This window comes from Tursiops truncatus, chromosome 3, assembly GCF_011762595.2.
Source record: "Tursiops truncatus isolate mTurTru1 chromosome 3, mTurTru1.mat.Y, whole genome shotgun sequence".
NCBI lineage: Eukaryota > Metazoa > Chordata > Mammalia > Artiodactyla > Delphinidae > Tursiops > Tursiops truncatus.
This window is the reverse complement of record NC_047036.1, coordinates 115,924,471-115,940,652: the sequence shown is the minus strand read 5'-3', so window position 1 is coordinate 115,940,652 and position 16,182 is coordinate 115,924,471. Positions and strand designations below refer to the sequence as shown.

Genomic DNA, 16,182 nt, shown 5'->3' with positions numbered 1-16,182 from the left:
GAGCTTTTAAAAAACACGTTTCCCAGGCTCCACCCTAAATCCTTCTGAATCAGAATCTCTGGGTGGGACCCCGAAAAAAGCTCCTTAGGTTATTTCAATGAGCAGTTAAACCTGGTAGTATCAGCATCCAACTAAAATAGGAGTGGTAGCACATAAATCCATGTATTTCATATATAAGGGACCAGGTGAAAAATGCATTTCAGGGAAAAGTACATTTATATTATATGACAGCTGTCATAGGCTACAATAAAAGAGCATGTTTATACACAAAACTAACTTGTCTGTTGAATTCCTCTTCATTTTCCATCCACATGTACTCTGCAAATGGATTGTCATCTTCATGAGAATGACCGTTAATAATCACATCTTCATTGATGATGCTTGGGCTAGTACTGCTGCGACTTGGATCTTTCATGGTTGGTGTTAGATATAGTCTTTAACCTTAAAGGAAGAACAATACAGTTAATCTAGTCAGTCATTCTTTCAGTTCTTAGTGAGCATCTATTATTACCAGCCATCATGATTAGGTATTAGATGTACATGATATATTAATGCACATGATAAACACAGCAATTGGAAAGCTTTTCCTCCTAAATGATTTTAATGTTTAAGAAATAGCTGAGAATAGCCTAGATTCATCTAATGTTTTCTAATAACAGTAAACAAAGGCAATCAATTGCTTAAATGGAATCCCCAAACCATCCAATTTTTTTTAAATTGGATATTCTGTGCTTTATAAAACAAGCATGGTTTGGAAGACTTAAGTCATCAAGAGACTTTATGAAAAGCAAATTCTACTTTTTAAAATTGTTATTAAAAAGCCCAGAGACTGGAAGTGAAAACTAACAAACTTTTAATAACTCCTATTTCCTTAGTCGCAAGGTACAGCTCTGGCTCTCTCGACTTCATAGCCCATTCTCTATTTGCTTTATCTTTGGGTCCATGTTGAGTTCCTCCATGTCTGGATTTTCCCACTGCACAGTAAGTATCAGGCATCTAATCTCATACAGTAGATGTGGTTTCTTATACTCTACTCAACAGGTGATAACATGATCTAACCTAGCTGATATGTTGCAGGCTAAAAGTTCGAAGCATAAAGTTTCAGATTCTACAATAGTCTACCAATTCACTGACTCTAAAATTGCTAAAAAATGGGTTTACATAAAGCAAGAGTCACTTGTACATAAATCCAAACATTAGTGTGACTTGTGCCAAAGGAAGGAAATAGCATACCTAATAGAGTTAAAAAAAAAAAAAACTTCTTCAGGCCTTCTTAAACTTATAATCAAATAAAATACTAAAACTAAAATCTTCTACTGGAAATACTTTTTTTCTTTGGGTAAGGTTCAGGGAAAGACTTGCTCTAGGTATGTTGCCTGGCCCTTTACATTCATTTTATGTACTTATCCTTAGGAAAACCTAAGGATAATAAAACTTATAGCTGTTCATATAACATGAATTTAGTCTCTAAGCTGTGGTAGGGGGTCCTATCCTGGCACACATATGCATTTCCCCCAAGACTGAATACGAATGAGAACAGTCATCATGGTGGTAGCATTTTCAATTGTTAGGAAGTCCTGAATTAAAAATTACTGAGAACTTCTGCCTTACTTATTCATTGTTGTATGTATATGAAAGAAAGGCAGAGACAGACTGAAATTTATGGGCTAGGCTGTGGGTAGAAAGAAAACATGATGTGGGTTAAGAAAGTGTAGCACTGTGAAAGCAGACATGACAGAAAACAGATGATGGATATCTTTGATATTTTTATTTATCATTAATCTTGGATTAAATAAACCCCCTTATTTTGATAACAAGTTTCGACTAGAGAGCAATCAGTTCCTCTAAAGATTACTTTTTTTTTTTAGAAAATTACTCATTCTTATATGTCAAGGCTACCAAACATTTATATGCTCATCTTTAAACAAATTACATTTTAGATTAGACTCAAATATTATGAAAAGCAGGGGGTCAATTCTGCTTTGCAACTGGATGGAACTTTGTTTACTCTGCATATGAACTGATCATTAAACTATATTCAAAGACACCCCAATTTATAACAGCTTTACATTATTATTTTCCCAACATGTGTCCTATCCCAACTCGTGCCCATTAAATCCTACGTTTCAGAAGACCACAATATTAATAAGTGACTTATATCTTTAGTTAAAAACAGCAAATAAAAATCATGTTTAGCACAGAGTACAGGATATTCAAGTAGAATTGAATAGTTAAGTAGCAATTATACGTGTGAGACATGTACTAGAAATACTACTAACGTGTTTGAATGTGCTTCTGGTGACTAAAGTATTATCTATATATAAACGCAATTTTTTTAAAAGAAAAAAGTGTTCTCCATACATTTCACGAGCATAACAATGAAACAATGAAAAATCTGCATCAGCAAATTCTATAGTCTGAGAATCTCAAGGGACTCCCTCCCTGCTTGTTTGATGCCAACCAGTAACAAATAAAATATAAATAGTGCTTAGCCTAAAGGGCCCAATCCCTGCATTTGACATGTCTCTAGGTCAGCTTTTTGCCGATTATCACCTCATCAAACAACCCGTGGCTTTGGTATAGATCCCAGTGAAAGAGTTTATGAAGGACAGTAAATGAAATTTCGCTGTCAAGTAATATTTGGGAAACAAATCATAATTGGAACCAGTAAAAATCAACTGGAGCCTGGGCACTAACCTTAAACCTTAAGATAGCTGAGGAAGGAACAACTGCTGACCAGATTTCTGATACAGTTAGCCAAGTGAAAAGCCAGAGGGGTAAGGATCATTTACTTTCAGAACGCTGACAGACCTACAATTACTGAGTACAAGGTGTTCTAATATAAGGTATTGTATCAGATTTTAAATTTTCTTCTATGACCTGTTCTTGATCCTTCTTAGACCACACTCTTTAGATTGTGTCGTGTGTTTTGCTATTTTAAAAAATTGAGTATATAGTTCAAATACCATAAAATTTACAATTTTAAATTGGCATTTGTCAAAAGCAGTTAAAGGCAAATGTAGTAGCCAATGCCTGCAAAGAATAACAGTTGGGGCAAAAAGCCTTGGAGGAAAGGCTGGTGAAGGAGATGCTTTGGGAATAAAGGCTTTGAAAAGCTCCTGCATATTCTGGGAAACCTAAAAGGCCATGGGCATGCCCAGTGCTGACAGCACACTCAGAAAACAACTAACAAGGCCCTACACTTTTCAGGCGTCAGGCTCTGCACATAAAATGAAGGTTAAGAAGGAGCTGTAAACTGCCCAAGTGTTAAAGGTGTACCTCGGCATACACAAAAACCCATCTGCCAAGACTGGGAGAGTTTTATTTTTTGCTTAGGGGTATTAAAGGACATCTCTTGAAAATAACTAGCTGGGACTTCCCTGGTGGCACAGTGGTTAAGAATATGCCTGCCAATGCAGGGGACACGGGTTTGATCCCTGGTCCGGGAAGATCCCACTTGCCGCGGAGCAACTAAGCCGTGCACCACAACTACTGAGCCTGTGCTCTAAAGCCTGCAAGCCACAACTACTGAAGCCTGCACACCTAGAGCCTGTGCTCCACAACAAGAGAAGCCACTGCAATGAGAAGCCTGTGCACCGCAATGAAGAATAGCCCCTGCTCGCTGCAACTAGAGAAAGCCTGCGTGCAGCAACAAAGACCCAATGCAGCCAAAACTAAATTAATTAAAAATAAATAAATTTTTAAAAAAAGAAAAGAACTAGCTGACAACTAAGCTAATGGGACAGACTTCAATGGCCACACAAAAAATAATACAAGCTTTTACAAAATTATTTCAGAAAGGTCACTAAACAAATAACAGAACAAGCAGAACAACCACCCTGGGGAGAGGGGAGAATATGATTTCCAGAGTTGCCATATAATAGTCACAATGTTCAGTTTTCAACAAAAATTATAAGGCATGCAAAAAAATAAAATAGTATGGCCTATAAACAGGAAAAAAAAGAAATTAATAGGAAATGTCCCTGAGGAAGCCCAGACATTAGGCTTATTAGGCAAAGACTTTTAAATCAGGTGTTTTAAATGTCCAGAGAGCCAAAGGAAACCACGTACAAAGAACTAAAGGAAACCATAAAAATAGCAAATATCACCATCAAATAGCAAATGTCAATAGAGACAAATTATAAAAAGAAGCCAAGTAGAAATTCTGGAGATGAAAAGTACAATAAATGAAAATTCTACTTGAGGGTTTATAGCAGATTTGAGCAGGAAAAGAATAAGCAAACTTGGTAAGTCAACTGAGATTATTCAGCCTGAGAAACAGAAAGAGAAAATAATGAAGAAAAATGAACAGAACCTCAGAGACCAGTAGGACACTGCTACATGTACCAACATATGCATAATGGGAGTCCCAGAAGGAGAAGAGAAAGAGTATTTGAAGAAATAATGGCCCCAAACTCCTCCAACTTGATGAAATCTATGTTAGTCTACACATCCAAGAAGCTCAACAAACTCCAAGCAGGATAAACTCAAAGCAATCCACACCGAGACACACTGTAATCAAGTTATTGAAAGTCAAAGAGAGCATCTTCAAAATAAGATTAATAGCTTATTTCACATCAGAAACCACAGGCCAGAAGGCAGTAGGAAAACACATACAAAGTGACTAAAAAAAAAGACTAAGACATTCCCAGATAAGTAAAAAAGTGAGAGCTTATTCATCACCAATAGACCTGTCCTACAGGAAAACCTAAAGTGAGTCCTTCACGTTGAAACAAAAGAATACTAGCATTAACTTGAATTCATCCAAAGAAATAAACAATGGTAACTACATAGGTAAATACAAAAGTCACTAATAATGTTTTGCTTTATAACTCTTTTTCTCTATATGAAACTAAATTGTTATTAGTTCATACTTGTTACAAACTAAGATGTTAGTTGTAATTCCCAGGGTAACCACTAGGAAAACCACCAAAAAAATATACAGTGAAAGGTGTATTGCTGGGGTGTATCATCATCCCATTCAGAGGCAGCCCCAAAGAAGCAGCTTCAAGACTCCAAGAGTCAATGAACTCAAATCTATATATATTAGTCTCTTGTGGCTGAGAAAAAGTTTTTCTCTAGAGCAAAACCAACCAAAACTAAAAGAGGAACTACTAGAAATACAACAGAAGCACCTAATTTGCTTGAGTGATGTCTGAGGACACAATGTAGATAATAACTCGACAAATACAGTTAAAAAAAAAATCTGGTAATTAAACCATACCAATCTGTTGCTATCTTATCTTTGTTCATGCTTCAATCCAAACCACTTTAAAACTGGCAGAAATGAACTGAGAAAGCCAGTAATTTCCCCACAATTTTTTAATGTTCATATTTACTTCAAATGTTTATTATGCTTTAAAATCCTAAAATTATCAGAAAATGTAATTCAAATAATTTTTTAGCCTTACTCTCATAAAAGGATTTTTAAAATAACATAGTAATACTAACTCAGAACACGCTATATTAAATTACTAATATAAAATATCTAGTAGTTGTTAGACTACATATAGTTAAGATTTTCCTAAACAAAAATTACAAAATAGTAAAACAGCAATGTATCATCTTACAGTGTTTTCAATAATCATTTAAAAAATTTTGTACATAGTTAGGACATCTTGTTGAAAAAAGAAGCATTAAAGTGAAAGAAATGTACATATACAAAGTACACCCTACTTAAAAAAAAAGGTTAGGGCTTCCCTGGTGGCTCAGTGGTTAAGAATCTGCCTGCCAATTCAGGGGACACGGGTTTGAGCCCTGGCCCAGGAGGATCCCACATGCCGCGGAGCAACTAAACCCGTGCTCTAGAGCCTGCGTGCCTAGAGCCCATGCTCCGCAACAAGAGAAGCCATGACAATAAGCCGTGCACCGCAACGAAGAGGAGCCCCCACTCGCCACAACTAGAGAAAGCCCGCGCACAACAACGAAGACCCAACACAGCCAAAAAAAAAAAAAAAAGAAGTTAAATGTACAAAACAGGTCCTAAGTGTATTTAAGTTTTTTCCTTTTGATCTCCAATCCTACTCAGAGGTAATCAATGTTAACAGCTTAGTATGTGTCCTTTCATATCTCTTTGCTTACAGAAACACACATAAAGGATTTATATATTTTACAGAATCATGCTAAATATATTACATGAAATATACTTACTAGTCAACATGTAGAAATACACTTTACTTTTTTTTTTTTTTTTTTTTTTTTTTTTTTTTGCGGTATGCGGGCCTCTCACTGCTGTGGCCTCTCCCATTGTGGAGCACAGGCTCCGGACGCGCAGGCTCAGCGGTCATGGCCCACGGGCCCAGCCGCCGCGCGGCATGCGGGATCTTCCCGGACCGGGGCACGAACCCGTGTCCCCTGCATCGGCAGGCGGACTCTCAACCACCGCGCCACCAGAGAAGCCCCCCACTTTACTTTTTAATTGATACAGCACCAATTACTCAACAATTCCCCCTTTGATGCATTTACTTTTCCAGTTTTTTCATTACAAACAATCCTGCTTTGATCACCCTTGTACACATATCCTTTTCTATCTGAGCTTTCTGTGGGATACATTCTGGTAAGTGGGAATAACTGGGTCAAAGGCCGTGTGCACTTATAGCTTTAAGAGAAGACAGATTATTTGCCAAAAATATTATGGTAATGTACATTCCTATAATACACTGAGTGCTCCCATTTCTCTGCATCCTCAACAGTTCTCTATATAAGCAACATAGCATTTTACTTTTGCAAACAGATGGGCTTAAAAAGAATCTGTTTTCCTCTACAGCTCCTGGGATATGCTTATCTTGCTTAGTAATAAGTCTTTTCCTACCTTGAGGTTATATTTCCTTTATTTTCTCTCAGTATTTTTATAGTTTCTTTTTTTTACATTTAGATCTTTAACTCGTGTGAGCATTTCTTTGAGTATGATGTGAAAGATCTATACTTTTCCATATGAACACATCATTCATTATTTAATGAAAGCTTGTTCCTGATGTTTATCATAATCAAATTCCCACTTACACGGTTTCTAGATTCTTTGTTGCATGACAGTGTATTGTATGTATACTGTTTTATCTCCAACTTTTATTTTAAAGAATTTTAAACTTACAGAAAAGTCATAATAATAGTACAATAAACATTTGTACCTTTCATCTAGATTCATCAACTGTTAACATTTTGCCACAGTTGTTTTCTCTGTACAATTTTTTTTGCTTAACCATCTGATAAGTTGCAGACATTATGATCTTTCATCCTCAAATATTTCAGCACAGTATTTTACTCTTCTGATTACAGGAGCCTTTCAGTAAGTTTAAATACGCAGTAGCACAACTCCCGTCTCAACTTTCTTTGGGGGGGAAATCTTGCACTTTTATTCTTCATACGAACTTTAGAATAATTTTTCCATAGGAGTCTGACTGGAATTTTATTAAAAATTTGCGGCTTAGGGCTTCCCTGGTGGCGCAGTGGTTGAGAGTCCGCCTGCCGATGCAGGGGACACGGGTTCGTGCCCTGGTCCGGGAAGATCCCACATGCCGCGGAGCGGCTGGGCCCGTGAGCCATGGCCGCTGAGCCTGCGCGTCCGGAGCCTGTGCTCCGCAACGGGAGAGGCCACAACAGTGAGAGGCCTGCGTACCGCAAAAAATAAATAAATAAATAAAATAAATGAATCAGGACTTCTTTTTACCAATAATGGTGGGCTAGATTATTTGGACCAGTCTTCCCATTGCAAACTGAAAGTGTTGGATGCCATAGTCTTAAAGAAACACTTAAAAGCACTCAAGTGTTGAAGAGTAAGTAAAGTGGGAATTCAGAGAGCAAAGTGGAACTTTTAAACACTGAAGCTGCCTTCGCACTGAGGACTTTTGCCCATTAGCCTTCTTTGGGTTGACCTTGGATGCTTCATGGGGCAAAAGGCATAAAGGTCAAGGTGGAAAACTGAAGAGAAGATCCTCCCCACTCTAAGCTGGGACCCTAAAGGGCTATAGGCTCAGGGTAAGGGTGAACCAAAAGCAACTCCCACTCCCCACCAAGCAAATCAAAAGGAAAAGGTGGAAAGGAACACAGACACTGTGACTGTGGTTGGTCCTCCTGTGGATAGGAGGAATAAATTCATCACCTGGGAGGTCCAGAACATCCCAAGTCATGAAATGAGTATGAAGTTGTCCTGACTTGGTAGTGTCTCTAGTGCCAGTGCCTGGCAAAAGCAAATGTAAAACTCCTTGGGAGGAAGGCATCTTCATGCTAGGACTTAAGGACCTCCAAAAATGATTTTTCAAGGCCAAAGAAGAGTTCAAAATGAAAGATAACTAAATCCAGAAGGAAAAAGCAAGATACAACACGCAAGAATCAGTGCAATTTATAGAAAGCATAATCAGACCCATGTGGCAGATGACAAAAATGATCATTACGTATCAAGCTTGAAAATATCTTCAGAAAGCAGCAAAATATAAAAAGTGCATAGTAGATTTGGAAAAGAGCCAAATAAAACTTCTAGATATACAGAAATCACAACATAAACAAAAATGTAATAAGTCTTGCAGCAGATTAGATACAACAGAATTGAAAAACAAAAGAAAGTATCCAGAAAACAGCAAAAAGATAAAAAGATAGAACATACAAAAGAGGGTTCAAACAATATAGAGGGCAGAGTGACAACTATCGAATTCCTGAAGAAGAAAAGAAGAAACATAGGGCAGAGGCAGGATCTGAATATTGCATATTTGATGAAAGCAATCAACCAACATGTTTAAGGAGCCCAAGAATCTCAAAGTAAGATAAATAAAAAGCAAGATATATCAAACTGCAGAATATCAAAGAGAATTCTAAAACCCAAAAAGACATTATTTTCAAAAAAGAATGAGAAAAACCAGCTGCTTTTCAACAATAATGAAAAGCAAAAGACCACACTGAAAGAAAATAACTGCAAACCCAGATTGCTAGAACTCTACAGAAAATAGTTTTCAAACAAATGAACTAGAAACTTCCCATCGTTATATTAAGGAATCATTTGAATAACAAGAATTATGGGATCCCTGAAGACAAATGAATCAAGAATTATAAGGGCTTGGTACTTTTTAAACTAGTACATTATTAACAACCTTTAATTTTGTTTTTTTTGTTTTGATTCGTCTATTCAGGTTTTCTACCTCTCTGGTTAACTATGGTCATTTTTATTTCACTAAAATTTTATTTCTCCATAATTTCAATTTTGTTATAATAGAAACTATCTAATTTCTCCTATTTCATAGCTAATTTGACTACGTTCCTCTTTTCCTCGATTAGGCCTACCAGGGATCTATCATAGGAAAAAAAAATTCCAACTTTGCAATTTGCAGAACAGCAAGTGTAATAAACTCTTCATATATATATAAAAAAAGGTGTGTGTTCACAATTTGCAAATGCATAGAATCTCTAGAAAGACAGAAAACAAACTGAGAAGGAAATTGTATCTGATAAGGGAACTATATCTAGAATATATAAAGAACTATTACAACTCAATAATAAAAGGACAACCAACCAATTTAAGATTTTTTTTGAGGTGGACCATTTTTTAAAGTCTTTATTGAATTTGTTACAATATCGCTTCTGTTCTATGTTTTGGTTTTTTGGCCGGGAGGCATGTGGGATCTTAGCTCCCTAACCAGGGATCGAACTCGCACTCGCCCCCCCGCCCCCCCCCACCATTGGAAGGTGAAGTCTTAACCACTGGACCGCCAGGGAAGTCCCCAAAACAACCAATTTAAAAATGCGCAAAGGATCTGAATAGACAGTTCTCCAAAGGCCAATAAACACATGAAAAGATGCTCAACATCCTTAACCTTCAGGGAAAATGCAAATCAAAACCACGAGATACCACTTTATATTAGTGAAAATGTGGAGAAATGGAATGCTCATTCACTGCCAGTGGGAATGTTAAAATGGTGCAGCTGCTCTGGAAAACAGTCTGGCAGTTACCCAAAAGATTAAACACAGAATTACCTTATAACTCAGCAATTCCACTCCTAAGTATATACCCAAGAGAAAAACAAATATGTCTACATAAAAACTTATACACACAAATGTTCATAGAAATATTATTCTTAATAGCCAAAAAGTGGATAAAACCCAAAGGTCCACCACTTGATAAATGGATGAATACTGAAAATATCCTAAATGAAAGAAGCTAGTCACCAAGGAACACATATTGTATGACAGGTGATGGGAACAAGATTTCTTTTTGGGGTAATGAAAATGTTCTAAAATTGACTGTGGTGATCGATGCACAACTCTGGCAATATATTAAAAACTACTCTACTATACACTTCAAATGGATGAATTGCATGGTATGTGAACTATAGGTCAGTAAGAGCTGCTAAAAACAAAACTGAGAATACTGGTTACCTACAGGGAGGAGAACTAGATGGCTAAGGATATTTTTTATATCTTTTTTTGGGAATGGATTACCTATTTAAAAATTCAACTTTAATAAACAAAACTCTTGCTTTTGGTTTTATTGATCTTTTCTACTTATTTTTTGTTTATTTTATTAATTTTACTTTTCTCACATTATTTTTCCCTTCCTTTTTACATAACTTCAATTTGTTGCTCTTTGTTTTTCAAGTTGACAAATGTTTATTTTCAAGCTTTCACAAAAATTTTATATCTATGAATTTTCCCTAGAAATTTTAATATAGAATACAGTTAACCAACTTTAGGTAACTACAAATTATTTAATTTATAATAAGCCAGAGATTATTCAGAAGAATGTTCTTAATTTCCAAGTGGTTAAGGTTCTTTTGGTTACCTTTTGATGCCTGATTTCTAGTTTTATTATGTTATAAAATGCAGCCAGAAAACCTTCACTTTTGGGAATTTATTACAGTTTTGTTTGCAGGCAACTAATGATTTTTGCAAAATGTTCCTTGGGCCTAAAGAGAAAAATGTGTAACTTCCATTTCTTTTGTTTTCTGTGAATTTTTAAAATTGAAGTATAGTTGATTTACAATGTTGTACCAATCTCTGCTGTACAGCAAAGTGACTCAGTTATACACATACACATTCTTTTTTTACATTCTTTTCCATTATGGTTTCACATATATTGAATATAGTTCCCTGTGCTATACACTAGGACCTTGTTGTTGTGATTTCTATTTCTTACATAAAAAAATGATGCATATATATTAGGCTGATCTTTTTTTTCTTTCTTTTTTTTAAACTTTACCTGTTAAATTCTGAAAGCAATATATTCAAGTCCTGTACTATAACAGCTAGATTCCTTGACCCAGTCTGAGGATCTGTCTCACAGGGAATTAACATTTTTGTAACTGATGCTTGGTATTGTCTTTCATCGTAACTTCATATTTAGCTTTCTTATAGCTTCTTTTTACATTCTATTCCTGTAATGTTTACTTTACTATTTTAAGCAGATTAAAAAAAAATACTTGATTTATTTTCTGTAACTTACAAACTACTGTGGAATTTCAGTTGGTTTTTTCCCCCCAGTTTTGAGATATAACTGACATACAGCACTGTAGAAGTTTAAGGTGTACAGCACAATGATTTGACTTATATCTATTGTGAAATTAGTTTGAACAGTTTCCTATCAATTAAAAAAATACTCTATACACCCTCAAACCAACTCAAGACATTTAGAATGCTTTATCTTCTTCAATATATCCAACCCAATCCCTGCTCCCAGACAAAGCAAGACCTTTAGGATGATTTTACTTACACACTTCCTCTCCCCACCCCATATCCTGAGTTTTGTAGAAATAATTTAGCACTGTTAGATCTACACTATTAGGTATTCCCTTATATATATATAAAATCATATATATATATATATATGATATATATATATAATCATCTTCCGCTAACTTGACACCTTTATTTTGCCTTAATATTTCTTCAAAAGGTTACCTGAGGATATAAATTTCTAAGCTACTTCATGTCTGAAACTGTCTTTTGCTTTCATATTTGAACAGTAATATTAAGTGGGACAGATTTAGACTTGTCCTTTCTATCAATAACCTACGAATATTCCAACTTTCACTATTGTAGAAAATGAATTTTCTTTCTTTTGTAAACATGCTGTTTACATCACGCCTGATATGAGAGCCTAACACCTAAATTCAGAGATTTTGCCAGATTCTGGTTAGGTGAGAGCTGTTTTTTCTGATGCCTGGCACTTTAAATCTACAAACTCTTTACTTCAGCTCTTTGTTCCCTTCTGAAATGCCTCTTACACATACTGGTTTCCAGCAGTGTCCATCCTTTCATAGTCCCTACAAAATTTTAAAATATGGAAATCTTTTAAGTTTTAGAAAGTCTCCCCCTACTTTCTTAAGAATTCTCATTAAACACTTCATGATACATGTAAATCAAATCATTATGCTGTATACCTTAAACTTATACAGTGCTATATTTCAATTATATCTCAATAAAACTGTAATAAAAAAATAAAAACATTAACTCTTCAAAAAAAATTCTCATTAAAATTCAAACAGGATTCTCTTTCCGCTTCTTTCATTAAACTGACTCCACAGGGAATTCCCTGATGATCCAGTGGTTAGGATTCCGGGGTTCCACTGCTGGGGGCCTGGGTTTGATCCCTGGTCAGGGAACTAAGATCCCACAAGCCGTGGCATGGCCAAAAAAACCCAAAACCCCCCAAAATAAAAAAACTGACCAGACAGACATAACACCTTTACTTATTCCACTGGAATAAGTAAAAAAATCCAGCTTTTATTAGCTATGTAACACTGGGCAAGTTACTTCACATTTCTCATTTATAATCTTCATTTTACAGTAGTACTTACTGCCTACAGACATGAAAGACTCCTTAACCTTATTTGTACACATATATATTGTATACGTATGTATTTTAATTAGAGAAGATAAAGAAATTTCTGCATCAGCCTCTGTATTTAATTCAGAAGTCTGTGAGCAGCGCTGAATATTTTGCTTTAATGTTTGGCAGTATAAAGGAACGATTAAAAGCATGGGCTCTGGGATTTCCCTGCTGGTGCAGTAGTTAACAATCCACCTGCCAATGCAGGGGACACAGGTTCAATCCCTGGTCCAGGAAGATACCACATGCCGCGGAGCAACTAAGCCCGTGCGCCACAACTACTGAGCCTGCGGTCTAGAGCCTGTGTGCCACAACTACTGCACCTGCGTACCTAGAGCCTGTGCTCTGCAACAAGAGAAGCCACTGCAATGAGAAGCCTGCGCACCACAATGGAAGAGTAGTCCCCTCTCACTGCAACTAGAGAAAGCCCGCGCGCAACAACGAAGATCCAACGCAACCAAAAATAAACAAATAAAAATAAAATTAAAAAAACAAAAAAGGGGCTCTGGAACAAGGCTACCTTTCTAGCCATGTGACGATGGGCAAGTTATTTAACCTCTCTGTGTTTCAGGTTCTCCATCTGTACCTAGGCAGACAGCCTGGCACATAATAGTATTATTAAACACTTAGAGCAAATATAAATTTGTATAAATAAAAATAATAGGTCCAAACATCTGTAGGAGTGAAACAATGTCACAGAAAAGTCCCAGAGAGTATAACCCTAATCTCAACTGTAGTGTAACCAGGGTGATCAGGTCAGAGTAAGGATGGCTCAACACTGCTGATAAAAGCTCAAAGCACATCAGAAATACCATCCTTATTTATAAAAACTGATACAAAAAATAAAAAGCAAAGGCAATTCAAATAAACCCACACTATCCAATGTGGTAGCCACCAGGTACATGTGGCTATTTAAATTTAATTTTAATTCAATACAATTAAAATTTTAGTTCTTCAGTTGCACTTGCTACATTTCAGGTGCTCAACAGACATGTGCTTAGTAGCTATCTTACTGGACAGCACCACTCTAAACGATGAAGACATTAAGAAAAAAGATTGAGTTATTGGAACTGAACCTCAGGCTGTAACATATACAAACTATTAATGCATCTGTGCAACAGGGTGATCCAGATCACAAAGATGACAACTTGGACAACTTTAACCTTGCATTGATTCAAGTCCCAGATATGCCACTAACCACCTAGAGTACCTTGGATATATACTAAATCCCAGGCAACACACTATAGTGGTTAAGAGCACATAATCTCTGGAGTATTTGGATTTGAATTCCAGCTTTTATTAGCTATGTAACACTGGGCAAGTTACTTCACATTTCTCATTTATAATCTTCATTTTACAGTAGTACTTACTGCCTACAGACATGAAAGATTAAAGACTTGTAAAAGTACTTCGAACAACGCCTGGCATTACTAAGTGCTATGGAAATATGTGCCTAATAAAATAATCTCTCAAGTTTCTATTTTCCTGATTTCCAAATGGGCAGGATAAAACTTACTCTGCCTAGGGCTTCCCTGGTGGCACAGTGGTTAAGAATCCGCCTGCCAATGAAGGGGACAGGGATTCAAGCCCTGGTCCGGGAAGAACCCACATGTTGCGAAGCAACTAAGCCCGTGAGCCACAACTACTGAGCCCACATGCCACAACTACTGAAGCCTGCACAGCACAACAAAGAGTAGCCTCCACTCGTGGCAACTAGAGAAAGCCCGCGCACAGCAACGAAGACCCAACACAGCCAAAAATAAATAAATATTTTAAAATTTGTATTAAAAAACTTACCCTGCCTATTTCACAGGTTAATAATAAATATGAAACTCACTTAGCTCCCATCCCTGAAAGAAACAGATAAGGAGGCTATACTTTTGGGGGGGGGTTACCTATCTTTTTATCATAGACACTTATTTGTGAGAAAAAATTAAGCTCTGTTCAAGTTCACAATTAAGTTCTGTAATATAAACAGACTAATTTGCCCCAAATATCCTCTCACAAACCAGAAACAGAAGCACAAAACAGCAAACACTAGGAATCTCATTAAAAACCCTGAGAGACCCTTATTTGCAAACATAACCTGCAGCCCACGAAATTTCAAAGGCAAACCAACACCCGACCAACTGCTCAAAGGCAAATTGTGACAAATTATGCTATCAGGTTAACAAGATTAACCAGCACATGCAAAATGGGAATCTGTCTTCTGTTGAAATGTCAAAAGCTGTCAGCTGTTAGACCTCATCCCACGGCATACTGGAATCCAAATTCTTTCTAGAGTTTGCGGTTTCTGTAAGATGATGGGGTTGCAAAACCAGGGAAAATAAGACAACAAAAGGAAGCAGAAAAGGCCACCTTTTGCAGTTACTAGAGAATACCATTGCTGACTGCTTCAACAAATGTTTTGAAACAAACAACTTTACCAGAAGCCATATATTTTTGATGGTGGGAGAGAATAAGCACAGTAGTAGAAATTAAAAAGTGAGATAACCAAAATCAAAAGAATGTGAATTGGATGGGTTCATCTGGTTCAAAACAGTCCTGGAGTAGGAGCTGCCAGTACTCCAAAGGCCCTCCTATCCCGAGCACGGAATACAATGTAACTAAAAATAAGGGTCAGGGGAAGGCGAAGAAACCGGAGAAAGGGGATCATCAGAAAGGTACAGGCTCATGGACGGTTACAGAATGCTCCCCTAGGACTATCGCCAGCCCGCCAGTCCCTCCGCCCCTTTCTCTTCCCCCACCCAAGCTTCTGGAGGAACGCGCAAGCGCATCAAGTAGGGGCTGCGCGTGGCGACGCGCAGGCGTAAAGTGGGGAGAAACAATGAGCTTTGTTGCCGAGGCGGCAGTGGGGGGCAGGGGAAAAGGGTATCGGAGGGTGGGTGAAGCGATTGGAGGGGGAGCACGCGAGAAAGTGCTATCCCAGCAACCCTCGCGCGCCACCGAGGACCCGGATAGAGAGCTGCGAGATCCAAACCGTAATAATGACAATGAGAAAAAAGCGACGGCCATTTCTCAGAGAAGAAAGAGACTAAGTCGGTCCAAGATCATCCCTCAGACTCGGCGGGAAGAGGCAAGGAACAATGGGGGCCATACAGGCTTGGTAGCCAACAACCCAGGGGACCCTCTAGGCCCCTCAGCCGTCGCCGAGGTGCTGCCCCTCCACCGCCGGGCCGCCGCACCCTTCTCGCCGCTCCGCCCGAGAGAACCCCTCACCCAGTGCACGGCAGCGGGGACGGCAGCCAACGAATCCGGTCGGCCTCCGCGGATCTCCACAGGCAGCGCCGCTACCCCGCTCGACGCGCGCTTCGCCCGCCGCCTCCCTTCTCCAGTCCAAACAAACACCCCAGCCCGGAAGTGACTTCACT

General features: G+C 37.7%; 1 protein-coding gene across 1 annotated transcript in view; it reads right to left on the bottom strand.

The window, feature by feature from the left end:
- PAIP2 (poly(A) binding protein interacting protein 2) overlaps positions 1–16,182 on the bottom strand; it is a 20,980-nt gene extending 4,798 nt beyond the window's left edge. Inside the window, exons 1-2 of the mRNA XM_004320938.3 lie at positions 16,031–16,182; positions 278–441 (exon numbers count right to left, since the gene is read on the bottom strand). Of these exons, the coding sequence (XP_004320986.1) occupies positions 278–415 (138 nt within the window). The 5' untranslated portion in view covers positions 416–441; positions 16,031–16,182. The remainder of the gene's footprint in view (positions 1–277; positions 442–16,030) is intronic.